General features: G+C 41.3%; 1 protein-coding gene across 1 annotated transcript in view; it reads right to left on the minus strand.

Moving 5' to 3' along the window:
• Positions 1-26,452, minus strand: part of ITGBL1 (integrin subunit beta like 1) — a 150,498-nt gene that overhangs the window by 13,419 nt on the left and 110,627 nt on the right. The window contains exon 8 of the mRNA XM_068425577.1: positions 5,419-5,535. Coding sequence (XP_068281678.1) covers positions 5,419-5,535 — 117 coding nt within the window. The remainder of the gene's footprint in view (positions 1-5,418; positions 5,536-26,452) is intronic.

The following is a 26,452-nucleotide window of genomic DNA, read 5'->3' on the forward strand; positions in this document are numbered from 1 at the left end:
GGTGGAGCAGCCAGTGATAACATCATTGAAAAACATGACTCCACACAGTAGGGGAAGAAATAACACTTGAAAGGTCAGGACACATCTGCAGCTAGCAGCATAGCTATAACCTCAGAGGAGAGGGAGAAATATCTCTCATTAGGACACAAGATAAGTAAGCATCAAGTCTGGTGTACATTAGTGACATAAGCATGCCAAGAAAGAACTTGTGCTGGCAAACCTGTGATTCTCTGGTCATGTGCGTGAACCAAAAAAAATTAGCTAGCACATGAAAGACTCAAAGAACCAAGTAAAGCCAAAAAAACCATGATGTTAAATATTGCTGTGGATCAACACTGCAATACACGTGGGCAAATCTTACATCATTGAAAAAAACTGAACTGTAGGGAATGGGTCTTTAGGTAGAACATACCAATCTCAAAAAGTCTGCATGAGACACCTTCTCTAGCCATAGCATATTAAATGTCTGTGCAGAGGCACAGACAAAGGAAGGGGAAGACGAAGCAAGGACCTGGCAAGCAGGTTGAGGGAGGTGATTCTGACCCTCTACTCTGCTCTTGCAAGACCCAACCTAGAGTACTTCGTCCAGTTCTGGGGTCCCCAGTACAAGAAAGACACTCTGTACTCGGCACTGGTGAGGCCGCATCTTGAATACTGTGTCCAGTTCTGGGCCCCGCACTTCAAGAAAGATGTTGAGGTGTTGGAGCGAGTCCAGAGGAGGGCGACCAAGCTGGTGAAGGGTCTGGAGGGTATGATCTATGAGGAACAGCTGAGAGAGCTGGGGTTGTTTAGCCTGGAGAAGAGGAGGCTCCGAGGTGACCTTATTGCAGTCTACAACTACCTGAAGGGAGGTTGTAGTGGAGTGGGAGTCGGCCTCTTCTCCCAGGCAACTAGCGATAGGACAAGAGGACACAGCCTCAAGCTTCGCCAGGGGAGGTTCAGGTTGGATATTAGGAAGAATTACTTTTCAGAAAGGGTTATTAGACATTGGAATGGGCTGCCCAGGGAGGTGGTGGAGTCACCATCTCTGGATATGTTTAAGAAAAGACTGGACATGGCACTTAGTGCCGTGATCTAGTTGACAGGGTGGTGCCAGGGCAACGGTTGGACTCGATGATCCCAGAGGTCTCTTCCAACCTGGTTGATTCTGTGATTCTGTGTGACAAGTTAAAGCAGGCCCAGAGAAGGGTCACAAAAATGATCAGAGGGCTGGAACACCTCTCCTGTGAAGAAAGGCTGAGAGAGTTGGGGTTGTTCAGCCTGGAGAAGAAGGCTCCATGGGGACCTTAGAGCAGTCTTCCAGTACTTAAAGGGAACCTATAAGAAAGAGGAGAAAGACTTTTTTCCAAGGCCTGTAGAGACAGGATAAGGGGCAATGGTTTTAAACTGAAAGAGGGTAGATTTAGATTGGACATTAAGGAAAAATTTTTTACTATGAGGGTGTTGAGGCATTGGAACAGGTTGCCCAGAGAACCTGTGGAGGCCCCATCATTGGAACTTTCAAGGTCAAGTTGGATGGGGCTTTGAGAAACCTGATCTAGTGAAAGATGTTCCTGTCCATGGTGGGGGCGTTGGGCTAGATGATCTTTAAAGGTCCCTTCCAACCCAAACAATTCTATGATTCTATGATTCTATTAATCCATTTCTAATAGTAGAGTGCTGTGGAATCCATGCCAAGTCCTCTTGCAACCTCTGTCTTTGTGGAGACATCACGTCTCTATTCCTGCTACTGCAATGATGGACAGATGAATTTTTAAGTGAATGACTCACTACAATCATGCAGAAACATGGTAATAGGGTCTCACTCAGTTGTGCGTTAATTTATCATATCTTTCGCCTCATGCCTTTCTACCATCGGATGGACAGCTGGTCTGGAAAGCAAGCTATTAATCAGTCTCTGCTGGTCAGAGGAGGCCAGTAACAACTCTTATTCAAATCATTTATGTTGTCATTCACATTTCTCATTTCAGGATGCATTTAATCTGAAAACACTGGTCTTCCTTCCTTGCACTTTACGGGCACTCAGTGTTCCCTGTCAGACCCTGCACATTCACACAGTCCAGCTTACAATTCTCTGAAGCCAGAGTTACTAGCAAGGGCTTTTATCCTGACAGTGATTGCCTAGGTAGCAACATTGGTAGAAAAATAGTAATGAAAAGAGGAGAAGGAAAGAGAAAGGAATAAGCAGTTCAGCAAGAGGTGTCAAGAGGTTCAGGCTGAGATGGAAGCATGGACAAACCCAAAAGGAAGAGAGATGTGTGTAAAATTGGTAGAATCTCCTAAAAAGGGAGATATGAGAAATACTGTATATCAAAGGAAGCAAGAAAAACTTCTGACAATTACTAAAGAGTAGGGCTGAACCTATCAGTAACATCAGAGGCTACTGTGGATCTGAAAAGGATAACAATGACAGAAATGCCTACATTTGGTCAGAAACTGTGGGAAGAGACATTTCAATAAAAATGCTGGTGGAAGCCACAGTGAAAGATGAAGTCACAGAAAACGCGTAAGGTGTAAATGGCTCATATTATGAGTTTGAATCACAGAATCAAATCGGTTGGAAGAGACCTCTGGGATCATCAAGTCCAACCTTTGACCTAACACCACCGTGTCAACTAGACCATGGCACTAAGTGCCACATCTAGTCGTCTCTTAAACACCTCCAGGGATGGTGACTCCAGCACCTCCCTGGGCAGCCCATTCCAATGCCTAATAACCCTTTCTGTGAAGAAATTTTTCCTAATGTCTAACCTAAAGGTGAGGGAAGGTGAGGGGAATTCACTTGCTAAATGGTGAGTGAACAGAAAGCTGCAATTGAGGGGGACCCTCTGAAGATAAACATTCCTGTACTTAGTGCTTACACCTAAATAGGTGCTGCCTTAAGTTATTGGGGTGGGGGGTGACCTCTTGAAGCAGGTGAATCAGACGCACAGATGGACACTGGATGGTCAAAGAAAATAAAGTTTCAGGATCTGACAGCAGTAAAAAAAGAAGAAAAAAAAAAAGGAAGAGGGGGGAGAGAAAGAGAGAGAGAGAGGAAATGAGGGAAGGAGCCACTCCAGAGCTCCAGCAGCCAAGAGAAGGAAAAGTGGTGTATGGAAGAGGACTGAGTGATTAGTAAGACATCTATGTTTGTCAATTTGAATCTTAGTGCACTTCACATGGAAGAAACAGAGAAGTGCAAACAAAGAATCACTTGTGTAGCATGAGAACAGAAACAGAGGAAGGGGAAAACAGTTCTTGGCTGTAAAAGAACAAAAGCAGATGGAATCATGCAATAATAATAATATAGGAACATGCTTCAAGGAGTAAATTACAATCAAATCTAGAATAATCTAAAAATATCTCAAATTATATTTCGAAATATAATAGAACAAGAAACAAAATATCAAGAATATGAAAAAATAACGTGCCAATTATTTACCACTGGAATCCCAACAGATCTACTACAGAAATCCAAGAATTTTTAGAGGACAGTATTAGTAGTGACATGACTTCTAATTGGGAAGACTAAAACTCTAGAGACCAGCTTCACCTCCCAAGTTCAGCCAGCTGTCAGTGAGCAAAGATGCTCTAGTCTCCCTTGAGGCACTTCAGAGGTCAGTTCAGATCCTGGTGGATTTAATCATCACCTTTTGCCATGCTTCCTCCTTTCCCTTTACTTACAAGAAAGCCCAGGACAACAGGATTCCCGATTTGGCGCTTATTCTACAGTTTTGGGGAAAGAATTAGGAATAAGCTCAGCTCCCTGGAACAGCAAAAATCACAGGATGGGCCTTCTGAAGTCCTGTCAACAGATGCTGTGCAGTGCAATTTCAAACAGGGCAAAGTCACTTGAATTACATTTTCCCATATAATTCCTTTCACCTGAAGAGAATCATTAGTATCAGCTTGAATGAAAGTGGAAAAGTTGAGCTTGAGACTATAACTGATTCATAAGTTCATGAGCTGGCTTTCCTTTCTATTTGTTGTTTCAAAATTAGGAAAATAAGCTTAAAGCATATGGGTTTAAAATTAATTAATTAATTTCTGCCATTCTCTTTGGACAAAGCTATTTAGACTAAAGGGGAGAGTTTATTCAGGTAATAGTGTGACCTAGAGTGTCTCCTGCACAGTAAAATATTGATCACTGGCTCAAGCGTTGATTGTTTATTTAAGTGTGAGGTGCTCTAGCCAGCAACAAAAATTTAAATTATCACTGCATCCTTCCCAATAAGGAAGAACGGAATTTTTGTCTGTAATGTCCAAAATGTGCAATATAATTAGCAGTATTAACATTGAAGCATTGTCATCAAATAATGTAAAACATGAATGACATAAACAGAAGAGATTTTTAAGCATGGAAGATGATTAATTTAGGTTCCCAACTACTTAATTTATAACAAATATGACCCAGCTTTTCAGTGCTTTTATCTGTTTTTATGTCCTTTATGTCCTTTGTACAAAATTACTATGAGACACCGGAACAGGTTGCCCAGAGAAGTTGTGGATGCCCCCTCCCTGGCAGTGTTTAAGGCCAGGTTGGATGGGGCTTTGAGCAACCTGGTCTGGAGGAAAGGTGTCCCTGCCTGTGGCAGGGGGGTTGGAACTAGATGATCTTTAAGGTCCCTTCCAACCCAAACCATTCTATGATTCTATGATTCTGTGAAATTAAGTTTCATATTATTCTTTTTCTACACATTCATACTATTGAATTTTAAAAACTATTATTATGGCTGGTTAGACATTCAAACTAGAATTTTCCATATGTGCCTACTTTCTGCATGGCAGAGACCTTGAAGAAATGTATGTATGCATTGACATATCTAAAACTATCTTGCCATACTGCTTAACACCAACATACATTACTGAAAAATGAAAAAGTGAGGTTTTCACTGTCAACATTAACATAAACCATCTGCATGTAGATACAATGTATCTCAAGCATTTGAGATTCTTTCACAATATATTTTTACTACTTTTTTAGAAAACAGACATATCACTATCAGTGAATATGAAATATTCAAAAAGTATTGCTGGTCATTATTACCATTAGGTAAAATACAACATTCTAAGTAAAACATCAACTGTACTAAACACAAAGAAAATTACCTAAATTTTCAGGTTTTCCTTTAAGTGTCTGTATTCTTCTTTAATGAATACCGATGGCATCTGGGTAATACTACAGCACTTAAGTTTATGCTATTAGGTGTATTTAATCTACTTCATTGTTAGTGTTTCTGCAGTTTTAAAATAAATATTCACTAATATATTCAATATTTCTAGAGCTTATTTCTTACAATCTATTATAATTAATCAATTATGTCAATAGTCTACAGTGATATTATGTTATAAAATCAAGGGGAACAGAAAGTTATAAACTGTCCAGATTTATATTAATTATATTATATTATTATACTACATTAAACAAACGCATACCCCCACAGACATCGCCATCCACATTTTCACACTGTCGATCATCACATTCACAGTTTTTGCCATGAACTCTGTTGTCTCCTGGAGGGAAACAAGTGCAATGGCCACATTCACATCTCCCTGTAAGAATAAAAAATTGTTAGAGTCATTATTTAAGTAAAGTAAAATAAATGAAATAAAACCCCAAATTTATTCTACACCCTACACCCCAAAGACAAACTACAAGTCACTCTGTATTCATTAAAGTATGCAAATAAACACTATTAAAAAAACCCCCCCAAACTATCTCTCCTCCATGGCAACCAGAAGCAAAGTATATCACTGTTATATCTTGGTGGAAACAGAAACAATAAGCAATCATTGGCTTTGCATGTTTTTCATATCTCAACTTTGCATAACAGAGCTATAGAACAGGTTTAACTGCATAATTAACCTCTATAATTGATCTAAAATATTTAGCAGATACCTCAGAAACTCCGAAATGAATGGGATTAGAATTAAATAGACTGTGCACAGGGCTATTTAAGATACTCTCTATTCATTTAGAAACACAACTCTTCAAATACTCTGCCAGGCATTTGGAAAGCAAAAATCCCTATAATTTTTCTTGTCTAGACCTGAGGAAATAGAAGTCAAAAGCACAACCTCTGTCAGAGTCTTCCCTTCCATCAGCCTGTTCACAGGAGAATTCCCCAGAGCTTAAAGGGGGAACAGACTCATCCAAACTCTCACAGATCTTACAATCCAAAGCGCTTAGAGCAGTGAATATTAAATGGTCAGATGTGAAAAAAAATAAGATCAAGGATAGTCTTACATTCCACATATATGAGACAAACTCAGTTCAGGATAAGACTGGTTTTGTTATTTCCTAACTTCTAAGAGTTTGCCTTTGTATTTTTTATATTATTTCAATGCAATGCTACTGTGAGAATGCTCTAAATACGACAGAAATCGTGGATCAAAGTGATACATTTGATGGGTTTGGGAAGAGATATTGTGTGTAAATGTCACGGTTTAAAGCTGGGCCAGCTATTAACCAGGTGGCAGATGCTCTCTGTTAACCCTCTCCCCCCCGCCCAAGGGAAAGGGAAAGGGAAAAGGGAGAGAGATTTATGGGTTGGAAAGTTAAAACAGTTTTAATAAACTATAATAATGAAAAAGAATATAATAACAATAATAATAGAAATAACCAAATATATACAAATATATACAAATATATACAAATATATACAAATATATACAAATATATACAAAACCAAGACTGAGAGCTTGGAAATCCTCCTCAGGCAAAGTTGCTCCCCCAGCATGGGCAGAGGGGAAAATGCAGTAGCTCCCCTGCCATCACACCTGCAGGCTTTTAACTGGAGAATTGGCAAAGCTGGTACCAACCAGTGGGAGACAGGAGGGCCCCTCCCTCCTGGGCCCCACCTCCAGGAGGCAGTGGGTTAGTGATAAATAGGAAAGTGAGAATGACATGTATGGGATGGAATACCTCGTTGGTCAATCTTGGGTCACCTGCCCTGGCTGCTCCTCCCTGCAGGTGCGAGCCCCCTTCGGCTCTTCACTCATAAGCAGTGAGGAATTTAGCAGTGACCTTGGTTTCTCTAAGACTAATTGGCCTGGTTTGGGCCAAACCAGGACATTCCACCCCTTATTCCATACCATTCATGTCATACTCAGATCACCACTACCTTTTCATTTTCAAATATATATACACATATCACTAGTTTATGATTCATCTCTATACAAAAAGTTCATTAAGTTCATTTGGTTCAGGACTGTGGGTTTCCATCTGGCTAGCAGTCTCTCTTTTGTCATGGTTCGTGCCCACGGGTTGCAGGTTAAAGATGTCAGACTCGAGGAGGTTACTGGACGCCACTTGATGAAGCTAGTTCCAGTCTCATCACCACTGTCTTAACCTGAAAGACACTTATGCAGCAACAACATACAGTTCAGAATTAAGTAGTCTCACCCAGAATCAGATCACCTTCAGGGACACATCGGACTTCACCATCTTGCAACATCACCCACCAAGTACATCCAGGTCCCTGAGCAAAAGCAATCCCACGAATGGGTTTACCTTTGCCCGTTGCAGGAAGAATCCAGACAGTTTTTCCCAATAGATTCCTTTCGTGCACCACCGGGACTTTATCTCCTTCTACTGTATGTAGAAGGTCTGACTGAGCAGGGCCAGCTCGATTGATAGATCCCCTGGTGTTAACTAACCAGGTAGCTTGTGCCAGATGTTTATCCCAGTTTTTAAAGGTTCCACCCCCCATTGCTTTCAGGGTAGTTTTTAACAGCCCATTATACCATTCAATTTTCCCAGAGGCTGGTGCATGATAGGGGATGTGATACACCCATTCGATGCCATGCTCTTTGGCCCAGTTGTCTATGAGACTGTTTTTGAAATGAGTCCCATTGTCCGACTCAATTCTCTCTGGCGTGCCGTGTCGCCACAAGATTTGCTTTTCAAGGCCCAGAATAGTGTTCCGGGCAGTGGCATGGGGCACAGAGTATGTTTCCAACTATCCGGTGGTCGCCTCTACCATGGTAAGCACATAGCGTTTACCCTGGCGGGTTTGAGGGAGTGTGATATAGTCAATTTGCCAGGCCTCCCCATATTTATATTTCAACCACCGCCCCCCATACCACAAAGGTTTTAACCGTTTGGCTTGCTTAATTGCGGCGCATGTTTCACAATCATGGATAACCTGTGCAATAGAGTCCATGGTTAAGTCTACCCCTCGGTCACGAGCCCATCTGTATGTTGCATCTCTTCCTTGATGACCTGAAGTGTCATGAGCCCACCGAGCTAAAAATAGTTCACCTTTGTGTTCCCAGTCCAAATCTATTTGGAACACTTTAGCAGCTTGATCCGCTTGTTGGTTGTTTCGATGTTCCTCAGTTGCCCGACTTTTAGGTACATGAGCATCTACATGACGTACCTTCACGACTAGTTTCTCTAGCCGAGCAGCAATATCTTGCCACAATTCAGCAGCCCAAATAGGTTTACCTTTGCGCTGCCAGTTGCTTCGCTTCCACTGCTTTAACCACCCCCACAAGGCATTTGCTACCATCCATGAGTCAGTATAAAGATACAGCCTTGGCCACTTTTCTCGTTCAGCAATGTCTAAAGCCAGCTGGATGGCTTTTACCTCTGCAAATTGACTTGATTCACCTTGTCCTTCTGTGGCTTCTGTGACTCGTCGTATGGGACTCCATACAGCAGCTTTCCACTTCCGATGCTTTCCTACAAGACGGCAGGATCCATCGGTGAACAGGACATACTGCTTCTCATCCTCTGGTAATTCATTATATGGTGGGGCTTCTTCAGCACGTATCACCTCCTTTTCTGGTGGCATTCCGAAGTCTTTGCCTTCTGGCCAGTCCATGATCACTTCTAAGATTCCTGGGCGATTAGGGTTTCCTATTTGAGCCCTCTGCGTAATTAATGCAATCCATTTACTCCATGTAGCATCAGTTGCATGATGGGTAGTGGGAACCTTACCCTTGAACATCCAGCCTAGTACTGGTAATCGAGGTGCCAGGAGAAGTTGTGCTTCAGTACCAATTACCTCTGAAGCAGCTCTAACTCCTTCATATGCTGCCAGTATCTCTTTTTCAGTTGGAGTGTAATTGGCCTCGGAGCCCTTGTATCCTCGACTCCAAAATCCTAGGGGTCGACCTCGAGTCTCCCCTGGTACTTTCTGCCAGAGGCTCCAGGTAGGACCATTGTCCCCAGCTGAGGTGTAGAGCACATTTTTAACATCTTGTCCCGTACGGACTGGTCCAAGGGCTACTGCATGCACAATCTCTTGTTTAATCTATTCAAAAGCCTGTCGTTGTTCAGGGCCCCACTGAAAATCATTCTTCTTTCTGGTCACTTGATAAAGAGGGCGTACAATCTGGCTATAATCTGGAATATGCATTCTCCAGAAACCCACAACGCCTAAGAAGGCTTGTGTTTCCTTTTTGTTAGTAGGTGGGGACATAGCTGTTATTTTGCTGATCACCTCTATCGGGATCTGGCGACGCCCATCTTGCCATTTAATCCCTAAAAACTGGATCTCCCGGGCAGGTCCCTTGACCTTGCCTCTTTTTATGGCAAAACCAGCTTGCAGAAGAATTTGGATTATTTTCTCTCCTTTGTCAAAAACTTCTGCTGCTGTATCACCCCACACAATGATGTCATCAATGTATTGCAAATGTTCTGGAGCTCCACCCTTTTCTAGTGCAGTCTGGATCAGTCCATGGTAAATAGTAGGACTGTGTTTCCACCCCTGGGGCAGTCGATTCCAGGTATACTGGATACCTCTCCAGGTAAAAGCAAACTGCGGCTTGCACTTTGGTGCCAAGGGAATAGAGAAAAATGCATTAGCAATGTCTATGGTGGCATACCACTTGGCTGCCTTTGACTCCAGTTCGTATTGAAGTTCTAGCATGTCTGGCACAGCAGCACTCAGCGGTGGCGTAACTTCTTTTAGGCCACGATAGTCCACAGTTAATCTCCATTCTCCATCAGACTTTCACACTGGCCATATAGGACTATTAAAGGGTGAGCGAGTCTTGCCAATCACTCCTTGATTTTCTAATTGTCTAATCAGTTTATGAATGGGGATCAGGGAGTCTCGATTGGTGCGATATTGTCGTCGGTGCACCGTGGCAGTAGCAATTGGCACCTGTTGTTCTTCAACCTTCAGCAACCCCACAACAGAAGGATCTTCTGAGAGGCCAGGCAAGGTAGACAGCTGTTTAATGTCCTCAGTCTCTACAGCTGCTATACCAAAGGCCCCTCTATACCCTTTTGGGTCCTTAAAATACCCTCTCTTGAGGTAGTCTATGCCAAGGATGCACGGAGCATCTGGGCCAGTCACAATGGGGTGCTTTTTCCATTCATTTTTAGTTAGGCTCACTTCGGCCTCCAATACAGATAACACTTGAGATCCTCCTGTTACTCCTGAAATACTGATAGATTCTGCCCCTTTATGATCCGATGGCATTAGGGTGCACTGTGCACCAGTGTCTACCAAGGCTCGATACCTTTGTGGTTTTGATGTGCCAGGCCATCGAATCCACACAGTCCAATAAACTCGGTTGTCCCTCTCCTCCACCTGGCTGGAGGCAGGGCCCCCCTAATTAAGAAATGGACTCGTGCTGCTCACAGGGACTGGACCTTCATTTCTCCTATTCACCCTTGGGAAAAAGGGATTTGAGGCCCATCTCCCCTGACTGGGGTCCTGCTCACTGGTAACTGGAGCAGCCATCCTCCTAGAAAAATTCTCTCTGGTATTTCTTTTAGCTTGCAACTCACGTACTCGTGCCTGTAGGGTACTGGTAGGTTGTCCATGCCATCTGCTCATGTCCTCCCCATAACCACGCAGGGCAAACCACAGGATACCTCGTGATGTGTTCTGTTTCCTTTGAGCTGGTCCTGTAGGAGAGCGTTTTCTCCTAACAGCTGCAACGCACGCCTGTGTAGGTAGAGAGTCAAGTTTATTCTCGATCATGGACAGTTTGTCTGACAGTTGTTTAAATGAGTCCTTGTTCTCCTTAGTCAGTTTTTCCACAGCCGAGATGCGTGCCTGCAGTGGGGAAGAAATACTATCTTCATACTGTCGCATACAGTTAGCCGTTTCGCCCACAGTAGAATGTGCCATATCATCTTCTCCCCATACTAATATTGACAATGTATGGGTATATATCGGTGGAGCATTCTTCACAACCTTCCAGAACATGGATCGGTTGCATTCCACTTCATCAGGATCTACAGCATCTACAATGTCCCGTGGGTGTCTATAAATGATCTCTTGCACCGCTAGTTCTCTAAGGTAGTTAATACCTTTTTCTATAGTGGTCCATTTGTTCAGGTGGCTCATAACATCATCTTTATAGGGATACCTGCTCTTTACAGCTGACAAGAGTCGCCTCCAGAGACTGATAGTGTTTGACTTTCTTGCGAGCGCCTTATCAATACCACCATCTCTGGACAGGGATCCCAGCTGTCTGGCTTCTCTGCCATCCAATTGCATGCTGTCTGCCCCATTATCCCAGCATCGGAGCAACCAGGTAATAATAGGTTCACCGTCATAACAGCTGAAGTCTTTCCTTATATTTCTCAGGTCCTTCAGGGATAAGGAGTGGTAGGTTATCTCTACGTCCGAGTCCTCCTCTTGTGATAGTTCTGCTTTAGAAGGACCTTTCTTCTGTGATGAGTCTGCTTTAAAAGGACGATCGAGGAAACCCCCATCTGTGTTGGGCCCTAACTCTGCCTGAGAAGGGCCCTCACCTGGGTCATATGATGGCTCTGCCTTAGAAGGCTCCGAGTCATCATCCTTCACTTCACAAGCTGATTTCTTTTGGTATTTCTTCCTGGTTACAGGAGCAATTGGTACAGATTCAATAGATGCTGGAGTCTGAGTAGATGCAGTGGCTGTCTTGGGAGTGCTGAGAGTCTGAGTAGCTACAGTGGCCATCTTGGGGGGTGTAGCAGCTGTGGTACAGGCTGCCGAGGCTTCAGTAGGTTTAGTGGCTGTAGCGGCAGTACACACTGTAGGATCTGAGGTGGCTGCATAACACCTACAACTGTCCCTGCACCGATATTTAATCTTATCCCACATCAGAAACACATTCAGGACAACCAAAAATAAAAACATGCCACCTAGACAGCACCATCCTAATTTTGCAAAATCTAGTGGAATCAGCTTGGCAGAAAAGGAGAAGGTACTATTTCCCAAAGTAAAACTGGAAGTGTAATCATTAACAGAATCAGCTAAAGGATGCCTGGAGCGTGCAGATGAAGTTGCTGCTACTGATTCGCGATTAAAACTGCCCATCATTGTGTCATAGAGATAAGAGATCGGAATAGGAACTGCCCAGTTTATCACAGCATAAATCAGTATCAAACCCCATACCAAAACAATACATTTCGACCAGCGCCCACTGCTAAACTGCATGTAAACATTCATAAGAAGCAAGCAATAACACAGTGCCCACAGCAGGTAAGGCATCATTGCAATACTTAACTGTGAAAGAAACTCCATAAAAAGATGAGATAACACAGCATTCAAAAATGACATCACCATTTTCACCAGCTGTTTTAATTTCCAACCCCTAGTAAATCTCAAAGGAAGAAATCTGATACTCTCTCAGCTGAGCTCTCCGGGTCTCCTCCCACCAGAGCCAGGATTCAACTTATCAGAGCAACCTGTTGGAGCTTCTCTCGAGCCCCACGTTGGGCACCAATAAATCTGTCACGGTTTAAAGCTGGGCCAGCTATTAACCAGGTGGCAGATGCTCTCTGTTAACCCTCTCCCCCCCGCCCAAGGGAAAGGGAAAGGGAAAAGGGAGAGAGATTTATGGGTTGGAAAGTTAAAACAGTTTTAATAAACTATAATAATGAAAAAGAATATAATAACAATAATAATAGAAATAACCAAATATATACAAATATATACAAATATATACAAATATATACAAATATATACAAATATATACAAAACCAAGACTGAGAGCTTGGAAATCCTCCTCAGGCAAAGTTGCTCCCCCAGCATGGGCAGAGGGGAAAATGCAGTAGCTCCCCTGCCATCACACCTGCAGGCTTTTAACTGGAGAATTGGCAAAGCTGGTACCAATCAGTGGGAGACAGGAGGGCCCCTCCCTCCTGGGCCCCACCTCCAGGAGGCAGTGGGTTAGTGATAAATAGGAAAGTGAGAATGACATGTATGGGATGGAATACCTCGTTGGTCAATCTTGGGTTACCTGCCCTGGCTGCTCCTCCCTGCAGGTGCGAGCCCCCTTCGGCTCTTCACTCATAAGCAGTGAGGAATTTAGCAGTGACCTTGGTTTCTCTAAGACTAATTGGCCTGGTTTGGGCCAAACCAGGACAGTAAAAAAGGGCCACCAGAAACATGGATTAGGATGCAGAAAAGCCTGTTCCTCTCAATCTAATTTAATCACAGCATCAGTGAGACTCAACCTAGGCCTGGACACTGCTCTACAGACTGCAGAACCCAAATTTACAGTAGGAGCAACTATAGCTGTAAAGCAACAAATTCCTCCAAGTGCAGGCTTTCATTATATAAACAAACAGTTCAGCATGTGCAATAATTTTTCAGCATTTGCTGAAATATTTTGCTGAATGGGAAAGGTCTGTTAAGGAGAACCTTAGTGGGGCTTTTTTAACTTTAGGTTAGAATCATAGAATCATAGAATGGTTTGGGTTGGAAGGGACCTTAAAGATCATCTAGTTCCAAATCCCCTGCCACAGGCAGGGACACCTTTCCTCTAGACCAGGTTGCTCAAAGCCTCTTCTAACCTGGCCTTAAACACTGCCAGGGAGGGGGCATCCACAGCTTCTCTGGGCAACCTGTTCCGGTGTCTCACCACCCTCACAGTAAAGAATTTCTTCCTAATATCTAATCTAAATCTACCCTCTTTCAGTTTAAAACCATTCCCCCTCGTCCTGTCACTACTTGCCCTTGTAAAAAGCCCCTCTCCTGCTTTCCTGTAGGCCCCCTTCAGTATGGGAAGGCTGCTAGAAGGTCTCCCCAGAGCCTTCTCTTCTCCAGGCTGAAGACCCCCAACTGTCTCAGCCTGTCTTCACAGGAGAGGTGCTCCATCCCTCTGATCATCTTCATGGCCCTCCTCTGGACTTGCTCCAACAGCTCCATGTCCTTCTTATATTGGGGGCCCCAGAGCTGGACGCAGTACTCCAGGTGGGGGTCTCATGAGAGCGGAGTAAAGGGGCAGAATCACCTCCCTCGACCTTCTGGCCACACTTCTTTTGATGCAGCCCAGGATACGGTTTTGTGACAATAAAACCTTTTAGGTCAACATACTGCCGGATCATTTTTAATCTATGTTTTTTTTTCAAATTCTAACCTGAATTTGTTACATTTGTTTTTCAAAAAAAACCCAGTTTAATTAAGTTGGAGTAGGGGAGAACTATATTACTCATGGAAAATATTCCTAGCTCATTTTATAGCTGCCATACTCTTCATTTTCCCAAGCATCAATGTACATTGCACTTTCGAGCTGACATTCTATGTGCCAGGATTCAACCTAGAAAGACATTTTATGATCAACTTAAAGTGCAGGAATCTTAAAAAAGACATGCTGATAGAGAGAACTAACAGCAAATACTTCCTGATACCTTTATAATATACATAGTTTTAAAACAGTTGCGTTGGCAATTATATGAGGATATTTGTTGCAGAAAGAAACTTATTATAGGAAGGGCATCTACCACATCCCAAAATACAGTTGTACTTGGTAATCATGACAACATTTAAGATATGACTGTCTACAGTATGATTGATTTTATTTGTCTACATTCTCTAAGCTATAATTATTTGCCAAGGACAGATACATTAGAAACTGGAAAAAAATCATTCCTTGGCACTTAAATATACGGAGACTTTTAATGAGTCCAACTTGTCACTATTTGGGGCTCTTACAGTCTCTTTCTATGCATCCACCTTAGACAACTTGGCTACTTTTACAAAAATGTCACATTGCAGTGTCCCAAAGCACAGTCAGTCGCTCATAGGCAAATAGGTACCTCATGAACACGACCCATCTGCTGTGAAGACTCTATAAAACAAACAAAAGAACCATCTTTAACAGTGGTATCCTGGCCAGCTAATGCTATAATAAGGAGAATGCCTGAAGGACAATAAAATAAGTTTAAGCAAGTTGCTTTGAAGAGAGGAGTCAGCAGAGATGGAAAATCCTCCAGAGGGATGAGAAAAGGAAGGTTCTGTAATGAGGCTCCTGCATGTTCTCTAATTAAGCATTACCTTCTATAAAGCTTAGCTTAATAAGTCAGAATGACCTGAGAGCCCAGTGGCTGGGCACTGCCACTGGAATGGGGACAGGTTCCTCTCAGTCCCCGCTGCAATTAATGTTTATTCATTTTAGTTAATGTGCAACAGTTTCACCAGTAACAAAACTGAGGAATATCCCATCCCTAGGCAGACAGGGCACATTTCTGTCATGTAAGAGATGATACAAGCTCAGCTTGTCTCCTCCAAATCAAGCACAAAGGGAATTAAAGCTTTACTTTCTCAATCTTCTCATCTTAATTAACAAATAAAACACCAACACAAATATTAAAAAAGCCCAAATTCCTTGTTGATATCTGTGCCTCGTATTTTATTTTGGCTGGCTCCCACCTAAGTCCAGGGTATGATTTAGATCATCTAACTGTGGACCTCAGCAGAAACGAAAGTGTCTTCAAAATGGACAGAAACCTCAGTCAGTAAGTGCTCTGGAAAAGGATTTCTCTGAGCTATTTCTTTACTTTTAAATATTGAAAGATACAGTTATAGTAGTTTAGTACACTGTTGCTGAAATTGATACTTAAATTATTAGTTCATCTTTCGTTTTAATTTACAAATGCAACAAAATCAGCACTAGGAACATGAGAAAATTTAGTGGTGGCACTAAATAATTGCAACTTTGTACTGGCTTAAAAAGTATATTTTACCTCCGAAAGTACTGAGACTTTGGTTAGATTATGTAAGGTTGTCTTACTCTGGAGGTAATTTAACAGAGAATTAAAGCCCTATTGCTTCTGAACAGCTAACTACATAGGACGTAGCAAACGTAAACTTCGAAGGCTGAATTTATCACCATATAGATAAACACAAAAATTAACAGCATTCTGTAACAATAGATTTCAGGTTTCTTCCTCGGGAAAACCAGGATAAGATATTTGCAGGGTAAGCTTGCTTCAGCCATACTACTACTTTGTCAGATGTACCTGCTACTGAAATAACAGCCTTATTCTGTGACCTTCTTCTCTTAGTTATTGTGATAAAATACTTACCATACAAATTCAATCATTCAAAAGTAATTTGAAGCTCACATTATACAGAAAAGGGATCAGCACTTTACTAAACATACTCTTTCGTTGTCTAGAATAATAGGTTTACCATAGCAACCTGATTATAGAGGGAAAGCTACTGCCAAACACATCCTAAATTCTCCTTAAATTCCAGGGCATACAGAAACAATTAAACACATGAGGACTATAATATTCTGCATCTTCTCAACCATCTGTGCAAGAGCTACACTTTATGAGTAAAAAGAAACAAGTTCACCTCAGACATTTTACAGCAAGTGGCTTCTTCTCCTTGATAAACTGGGAGAGGAAGTTTCATCATCTGGTGACTTCAGATGAAGGAAGCTTTATGATGGAGGTTGTATTAGCTATTAGCATTGAAAAGCTTAACCTACTTATTGTAATGCAAGATTCAAAAAATAGAATAATTATACAAGACTTTTATTTGTCTACAGTCTTAATATTTGCTCGCTCTCTTTCTTCCCATTGATGTCAATAGGAGTATTAACTTATTACTGACATTTGCTATTACTTGAAGTCTGAAAAAAGACAACCTTGCGGTGGGGTATTTTGTTTTTAAAGGGAATTAAACCGCTATATCTCATTAAAACTGACTCTGGAATTCTAAAAATCCATTTCTTAAGCACTTAGCTTTTGATTTTATTCACTATTTACTATAGCATTTTTTCATTCTTCCTGCCCGACATTTATCAAAGCATAACTAAAGTAAGCAGTGCCTATACTTACGTTAAACCTGCTCCCATGCAAATTGCTGCAACCATTAGCTGCATGCATTCAAACCAATTTCCAGCTGCCTACAGAGACTGACTAAAAGTCTCTTTTATACAGGTACTTTTCATTTTAAACCACTGTGCTAGAGGTATAAAATTTGTGTAATAAAACATTTTTACCCTGTTATTGCCAGCAAAAATATCAGGAAGAAACAGCAATAGCTTTCAATGTAAAAATAAACACTGAATATAATAAGATATACTTCATTGTCTTTTCCTGTCTATAACTCTACAACATAAAGGATTTTTTCTGTGCATGGTGTTGAATTTTTATCTTCTAAATGAAAACAAATAAATAAAGTATTTTTTTTTATTGTGTAAGGAATACAGCATCAAATTGCACTGAGATTGTGGTAAAAGCAAACCAGGTTCGTTGGTACCTAGGCAAGATGGTCTCTCAGGCTAGTGATAAATAGAAGGGAATGGGCCTTTAGGAAGGACTTTTCTGCCCCATGGCTGTCCCAGGCTTAACACCTGAAAGCGTTATCTATCAGAAATTGGCAATTTCTTTGTTATCAAGCAATCTCAGGCAACCTGAGCACATTCAGTATAGCTGTTGTGCGTTCTGCCAGCAGAAACCATTTCATGCTGGATGAGAACAGATGATCAGAATAACATTCAGAAACGGCAAATCAGAGAAGGGGGATGGGAAGATTTGTACAGAAGATCACAGAGTTTCATGGGACATAGTGGGTGGGGGGAAGCAGATGTGACTTAAGGAAGTAACAGATAGGATGTAGCAGCTTCAGGTAAGGAAAAGGAAAATTCACTGACTAAGTGGTAGAGAGAAGAAAGACCAGTAAAGGGAATAAACAGTACCCCAAAATGGGCAAACAAAATGCAATGCTTGACAAAAATAGGGTGGACAATCTCATCATGGCTTGCTGAGTCTGAGGCATTAAGAGCAGTGCAATCCAGCTGAGCTTGATCAATGTGGAGAAATTTATAGACTCAAACAGAAAACAGTTATGGACTACTTAGTGGGCACATGGTTTATTTTGCATGTCCTATTCCCAAAATGGCCTGGAATCACTTCCCACACCTAGAATGGCTTTTCATTAAAAAAAAAAAAATGTACTGACTTGACAAAAATAATTCTGCCTCATATGTGGAGGTAGTGCGGCATCCTGGCTCCGCTGTGCTCTGCGCCTCGTGAGTCTTTGCAGGAAAGTTAGAAAGCCAAGAGCCCAGGAGAGGGCATCTTGTACAGCAACTTCCTTGCATTTGAAACATCAGATGGGAATATTGATGGTCCTGTATTTTAACTGAAGCTACAAGAACCACAATGGATTTCTTTTCTTAGTGTGAGCAGGATTGCTCAGTTGGGGGTTTGGGGTGGGGGGCTTGTTTTTGTGGAGATCTTCTAGTGAGAATTGGGTTTTCCACACAAGGTTCAAGCAACAAGTACTTTTTTTTTCTGCAGTACACTGTGAAAAATAAAATTGTGTGTTTATCTCCTCACACACAAGAAAAAATGTGCTGCATCTATTACAAGAACAACTACTTGTTCAGATTTGAGTTGGGAACTAATTTTCTGTTTCTAAATCAATACACAGAAAACAAACATGCCTTAAGTCTACTCATAATAAGAGATTATTTGCAGCATGACTGACCCAAGACCTCAACTAAAGATATAAAAGCTCCAGAGAAGAGCTTAGTTGAATCATAAAGACATAAAATGAAATGGAAATTGCTTTAATAAATCTAAAGTAATTTCCAAACTTCAGATTTTTGAACTACTTTTTTTCAATAATTTTGTACACTGAAGCAAACTTTTATCAACAAGTTCTGAGATTTTTATTTAAATAGCACCAACAGTAGCTAAAGCATGCAATTGGGTTAAATATATGTATTTTCCTTAGTCTTAGTAGGCACCTCCCAGCTGCAATAACTGCGTCAGCTACTACATTCAGCACTATCAGCAGGGCTGAAGTAACTGCAATCAGCTAACTATTATCATATAACTACATCACACACTTGGAAGACTTGTATCTATAGCTGATAGCTTTTTGTTCCAGGTTGCATTATCTCCCCTTAGGCCCATATGTGGCTTCAAAGGCCAGGATACTTTCTCTAATTGCTTATGTTGATACACCTGTTTTTATTTTCATTTCCATATCATGCTTGGAAAACCTACTCCACATCTGTGTGAAGTGCTCAGTGACACTGGGCCATCCAGTGCTACATGGAACATCATAGTCCCATGTGCAAGGGCTGGGAACTTGAAGGTTGAAAGGTTGAAAGGCTTCACAAGGCATGTGCAATGCAGGGAGTGTCACGGTGGCTCTGGGGACTTTGCTGTGTATAGCTTCTCTTATCCTTTTCCTTTAGGAGAAAGGACCTAATGTCTCATGTCTGCTCATAACCTACACTCAGTGTCTTGCAACGGCTGTTAGTATAAAAATTTGGCCTAAGAAAAACAGCGAAATTCACAAATTAAGAAATTCTTTTGTTAAAGCTGCCTGAGACTTTCCACTATTGTACGTAAGTTTTACGAAGTTGTTCACTAGTACAAAGTACGAAGCTGTCCCTCATATAATAAGGTGTGTGGGTTTTTTCTCAGACAGAAGCAGCATGTTTCTTTTAATCTTTTTAAAACTGAATTGCTTTATAACGGGAAAGAGTATTAAAAAAGGTCTGACAGTTTAGTTTTTCCTTAAGGCAGAAAAAAAAAAAACAACACAGAAAACAAATATCCCTAAGATAAAAACCCTGGAGAAATAAAAGATAAGTATGTTATCCCAAACAACAGAACTCTTACAACAGCACAAGCAACTGAATATCCAGGATTGTAAAAGCAAGCGTTATGCAAGAGCAATTACAAGTGGCTGAGACTTGCCCCCCGCTTCAGTACACACGGCATGTATGACTGGAAGCCTAATTGCACAGTTGGCATATGGCATCTGAAGTAAATGCTCTTCCTTTGTGACAGCCTAATAGTGAAATACTTCTTTAGATAAATCCACTCAACAGCACCACTTTACAGATTTAGCATCAGATAGTCTTTTACAGCTCTTGCTGATCAGCACTACTGATTTGTGTCTTCTTTTCCATGTTGCTTTTCTTTTTATTTTTTTCTCCTCTCTCTCTTTATACATTTGGGTAAGAAGCACTGCTGTGCTGCTAGTTTCCTTTTCAGATTGTTAACTTGTTGACATCTGCTATCATCATCAAGTCGGCATGTCTCCTCCACCCGCCTCCTCTCAGTAGCAGTGCTTTGAGGATACACTCCTTGAAGGCTGCTATTGTGTTTCTGCACAGCCAACAGGGAATTTCTAGAGGAGTTCCAGGAGAGGAGTCACCCCTGCCCACTTTGCAAGAGCAGGATTTTAGCCGTATGCCTCGCTGGTGACATCTTCCTCAGGTCTCCTGTTGGGGGCACGCCCTTGACAATTCCCTTACTATCTTAAGGGGGCAAGTAGGTCTATGAAGGCAACTACTTCTCTGTTTGAAAGAAATGTGATAGTCATTGTCACCACACAGAGGAGAGATGCGTGAAGAAGACAAGAAAGGAGGTGGCAAAACACTTTCTGAAGAAATGTGTAGTTAAGGCAGGGAACAGTGGAAATGGAAGAGGAGGAGGAGGAATCCATTGGGGGGAAAAAAAAGAAAAACTAGACAGCATGGCAAATGTCACTCCAAAGATGTAAAAACCCTAGAATTCAGCAAGCCATAATCTGACTTTTTTTCCTACCCTTCCTCTCCTCACCTCTTCTCTCACCCCAATAAAAATAGTTCCTCTTCCTTCCATCAGCCTCTTTTCTTTCCTGCTTTTCTCTCTACTTTTTTTCCTCTTTCCACTTTGTTCAATGGACCCTCCCCTCCTTTAAAATGTTTCACTGCTGAGTACTGAACATTTTGTACTTCTACAAATCACCTCTTCTTTCAGATCACCCCATGTTGCCTTCTCTAGCTTGCATGGAGCTCTGTCTTTTCATCTCTCTTTTCATTCTTTCCTCCAAAATGCTTTCAATAACTCAAACTATCAAGAAAAACTACTGTAAAGATATGCCAATAAATCAAGTAAAGGATACACGGCATTCTACTAAAACTAACATCTTCTCCATAGAATATGAAAAATTAAGTATTGTGTTTGATTTAAAGGACCTGACTTGAGAATGCTTTTCCTTCACCTAGACAACTATCAGGAAAAATAAGTCTCATTTCCCTTTTAGCCTGTCTAACTGTCTGATGCTTTGCATAAGCTGCTATAAAATATTTTCTAGCAAAACCCAAACATAATAAAGAGGCACAACCCAACAGCAAAAGATATATGAAGCACAAGGACATTGTTCAAGAAGCTGTGATGGCTTTTGAGCCATTTACAGCTTTATACATTTGACTGCTTTAATATCCAGAGGATTGACTGCTTACCCCTTTTTTTACATGATCTGCTATATAATGACTCATAGCACTAATTCCACAGAGACATTTAATTTGCAGATTAATTTACTAGAAAATGTCAACTGCTTTGTGGAAGTTTAATCACAAAAATGTTAACCTTGTTCACTTCCTGCTTATGCCTGTTGTTTATTAGGTAGTAAATTTCAAGATATTTTAGGGTTGTAATACAAGCCTATCTATTAAAACGTTTTAACTCCTAGACACTCTGCTCTCTGAAGCTTTAGCCGAGATTAAAGAGCTTTATAATGGCAAAACAACAATATAAAAAGATTCAACTGCATAGCAACCATCAATATTATTTGCAGATAACAGACTGCTAAGTTCAGAAACCATGGCAACAAATGACATCACACTGTATCTACCTTATTGATTAGCTTTCACCTCAACACTTTTGCCAGAAATGAAAGACATTACCTAGCAACTGCATCATCTACAGAGTTGTTCCAAGTTAAAATGTTCTTACCTTTCACTTGTAAGCAAATTTTTTTCTTTTTGTTGCCAACTGGCCAGATTGTGCACTAGCCTCTCGTTACAAGGCTTTCTATTTAATCTGCTGTAAAGACACTGCCTTATGACTCCTAAAATCTTTGCCCCAAATGTAATCGCAACTGTGAAATAATGCTTCTTCCCGGCACCCAAAAAGGCTGTCTCTGAGGAAGAATATGTAATGAGAGGATTAAAGGCACGATTGTAACAATTTTTTAAATGCAAACTTTATCTTTAGAAAACAACACAATCCTCCATTTTCCCACTCTCTGATTTCAAGTATTAGTGGTAAATTCTTCGTTGCAGGTAACGCTGAGTTTACAGATTTCAGGAAGAGTGCATAGCAATAATAAAACAGTGAGCCAAGAGTTATCAAAGGAGAATAGCTAGGCACATCACATATCACGCTACAGGTGTACCCATTTAAACTTCTTGAAAGTATTACCCTCTTTGCTCATCTCTCTTGATAGGACCCCATGAGCAGGCAAGGACACTGTTAAGACTGAGTTAGAGAGAACAGGTATAATTATGAGATTCACATATTTATACTCAGCCTTCTGTTTGGAGGACCTGAATAAAACCCAGCAATTAAAGACAGTTAGCAGTTTTCAAGCTAGTCAAAATGCATGCAACAACTAATTAAAGCCTACCAGTCAGGTCACACTATTCCTGCAATGTCTGACACAGAAAAGATGGATTTGTAATCAGTCTCCAAACCTTTCTGACAAACACAACAGTACTAACAGTACTCTGAAACACTAAAATTAAGGCATTTTATTTTAATTAGTTAACTCAAGCAACTGCTATGAAAAGCCTAAGACTGAAACAATTGCCTATACATTAATATTGTTGCTAGTCCTGAGAGCAAGAAATAAAGTTTATAGTGTGCATTAGGCCAAAAATTTCTAGAAGGATCACTGCTAAATAAGACATACGCTCCTGCAAAGATTTCTGCTTTGACTGGAACTGTCCTTCATTTTGCCAATCAGTCACAAGCAACAGATCTACCTGTGTGCTTAAGTTGGTGCAAGGAAGGCAAGTACATATCAGAGCTCACAGAAGAATAAGTGAGTGATGGTGTGAAAACAGAAAGTGAGGTGATCTGCCAAAAGAAAGAACAAAGGAAGAAGGAGAACCTGTGACTGACGCTGAGCAAAATAAGGCAGATTAATCTCAAAAATACAAGGGTATGCAAAAGGGTTGAGGATGAGCAGTTCTGAGGAAGATGCTCCAGCAAGTGGAAACCCAGGTGTCCTCAGGAAAATTTTTCCAATTTGCGGAACAGAAGTGGCATTAAAAGATGATTAAAGACAACAGCTAGTTCAAGTAGTGGTGTGAAGAGAGAAAAGCTATATTATCCTCTAAATGCAAAAGAACTTCTGTCCAAGTCAAAATGACTTTTTCTATGGAAAGAGCCAACACATTTTACAAAATAATAAATAATCAGACTCAATTTCCATAGGAAGACAGCTCTGATTAATCAAGACATTCACCTTGCTGAACTGTGAAGCAATATATCATTTTACAGACTGCTGAGTCTACAGAAAGAAATACTATTTCCTGCACCACCATAGTTCAAACACTTGCCATCTGATTTTTATTGTCTAAGAACAATTTTTCTGTCACTGCTATGGCCACCTTTCCTCTTACACAGTGGTACCAAACCACGTCTGAACCACCATGGCTCGTAAGGATTGAACGGTGGCCATAGCACATGGGAAGCATGGTGGCACAGTTAGAGAGCTTGTGCCAACCTGGAGAAGAACAGTGTTCCCACTCGGCTGTTCAATCAAGCTAGATCTTTCTTTCAGTAAAAACAACAGTTCCTATATGCTTACTTGCTATAATTAGAGAGGGCATCAGGGATCACGATGCCTGGTTGCACTTCTGAGTTTCACCGTGGATCTGAATTTAGGCAAATCATTATCAATCCACCTTCTTGTCTACAAGAATGAAGCGGGATTACAGCACCCAAGAGCAGAGCACTAGCAACCAGTATATTAAAAGCAGTCAGCATGCAAAGTGGTGTTACAAAAAAAAAAACCACCCTACAATCTATGCCTTGAAAGAAGGAAATTTGCAAAAAACCTCTCCAGATGGAGAAAGACAATGTGGGGGGAACTGCCCCTTACAGCTGCAAGGTACCATTTAGCAGCTGATGGGAGCTCTTGTGCTGCTGTAAGTGAAAGTCAAGTGCTCCTGGCCCTTGGCTCCTGCTGCACTCAAAGGAGCCACAAGAGCTGGCAGCTCTTGGTTTGCATGAGAGGTGATGGCTTGCAGGAGCTTGGTGCTTATTAGGTCCATCAGCTCTGCTGCTCACAGAGGTATTGCCATGCTTGGGGCAGAAGGCACCCGTGAGTCCTGCTGAGCGCTGAGCTCCAGGGCATCTTTTGACAGCAGCAGGATACAGCCCTGCTGCAAGGTGACTGTCCCTGGAGCCAAACTCAGCTGCTGGAGTTTGGCAAGCACTGGAGATGAACCAGGCAGCTTCGCAGCAAGTGTAAAGTAGCGTTTGTTGTTCATGGCTTTCACTGAGAGGGATTAAATTGGTGTGAGAGAGCAGACAGGAGGCAAATCCCAGTGGTGAGAAACATTGTTCCAGCACTACGATACCATCTCTGATTTTAGCATGGCATGAATTAATGCTAAAGCCATGTTTGCTCACATGGATTTGTACAGACTATCAAAAATTCATCCCAGTCCTTTTCCAGGAAATGTCAGAGTTCTGTGTAGCAAATAAGAAAGAAAAAATAAAAACAATTGCTGCTAACCAGATTGAACACAATGAGTTTGGCAAGCTCTGTCAATACCTGATTTCAGCTGAAAATCAGGCCTAGATGGAGCATTCTACACTTATCATAAAGATTTTATTAGAGAAATAAAATAGGCCTGGTATTACCATTTTAAACTTGTCAAAGTTGCTTAAACACAGCATGAATGTGGGATGTACTTTTATTGCTGTTTTAGAGAAAAGTACCCCAAATTACTCAGACAAATAAAAGCAACAGTTTAATGCTATGCTTAAAGAGCAATTAATTCTGCAGATCTATTTTTTAAGCTAATAAAGGTTTTGTTTTGTTTTGCTTTGTTTGTTTTTAACCACAAGCAATAATGAACTGAACAGCATTTATTTAATAAAAAAAAAGGTGAACTGGCTCCTCTTTGCTAATATAGTCATAAGAAAATTATATTTCAGCCTCCTCTCAGTAGTTCCACGCAACTCAAAAACTGGTGCATTATTAAATTCTTGTGCAGAAAGATGTAAGGTCTCAGCAACTGCTTGGATTTTTAACCTTTTTCCCCAGGAACCTGAGTTATGGCGGAGCACTGACAGCAGCAAATAAGAAGCTGCCACAGAAGAATTAGTAATTTTGCTACTATTTTCATTTCCCCCTCCTGGAGTGGGGAGGCTAGTGAGGCTCGGTGATGAGGGAGTGGGAAGAAATAACGAAAATAATCCGTAGAACTCATTATTTTTCTGTGAGAAAAAGTGGGAGGCATAAGTTATAGGGGGCGGTAATTGTAGATCAGACAAGGGCAGAAACTGATACTCAGTTGTGAGAAGAAAAAGAGCAGTGGAGACATCAGCTGAAAATAAGCAGCAACCACATGTACTATAACATCAGTAGCATGCAAAACACGTCAAAACTCTTGCAGTGCACACACGCCCAGACTTACAAAAATGAAGCATTTATTTTAAAAAGTCAGTCACCCTTTGCTTCCTTCCCAAGAGCAGCAGTGTTGCCTCCTCCCCATCAGTGAGACCGCACACATCTCAGCATCACTGCCGGAGACATCGGGTCCCTCCACCTTGCACAGTAATAGTCTGGCTTTCATAAATTATGATGGGAAATGGGGTCAGCAGGCAGAGCAGCAGCGGGTGTCTGCCAGAGCAGACTGTGTAGCAGCAGACCTGGACAGGCTGGGATTGTCGCTTTCAGGATCAGGAGCCTGAGAACAGGCAGATCACAACGACAGAATTTAATATTTTCCTTGAAGCCTTCATTATCAGCACTGCTACTTAAATGAATGACTCATTCATCTATCCTGTCTCAAAGATCACAACAGGAAACATTACACCCATCTCTATCTGTTTCTCCACTACTTTATTTATAGCTGCAATTAATGAAAAAGAAATTTATTTTCCCACGAAGTTTCACTACACAAGTGAAAACTATCTACAAACCAAATAGTTTATACAGTATAAGAAATCCATCTACAACAATACACAGAACCCCCCCTCACTTTTAGTATCTATCTGAAAGACAATCTAGGCTTACCCTGAAAAAGCCACAATTGCTAAGCAGAGGTTCAGTTCAGAAGACCAACAAAATCAGCATGCAAAACCAAACAAACCCCACCCCTAATGTCAAGAGACATGCCAAGTGCAACATTTTCATAGGACAAGGGGCAATGGTTTTAAACTAAAAGAGAGTAGATACAGACTAGGTATAAGAAAGAAATATTTTACAATGAGAGTGGTGAAAACACTGGAACAGGTTGCCCAGGG

Source organism: Nyctibius grandis, chromosome 2 (genome assembly GCF_013368605.1).
Source record: "Nyctibius grandis isolate bNycGra1 chromosome 2, bNycGra1.pri, whole genome shotgun sequence".
NCBI classification, from domain to species: domain Eukaryota; kingdom Metazoa; phylum Chordata; class Aves; order Nyctibiiformes; family Nyctibiidae; genus Nyctibius; species Nyctibius grandis.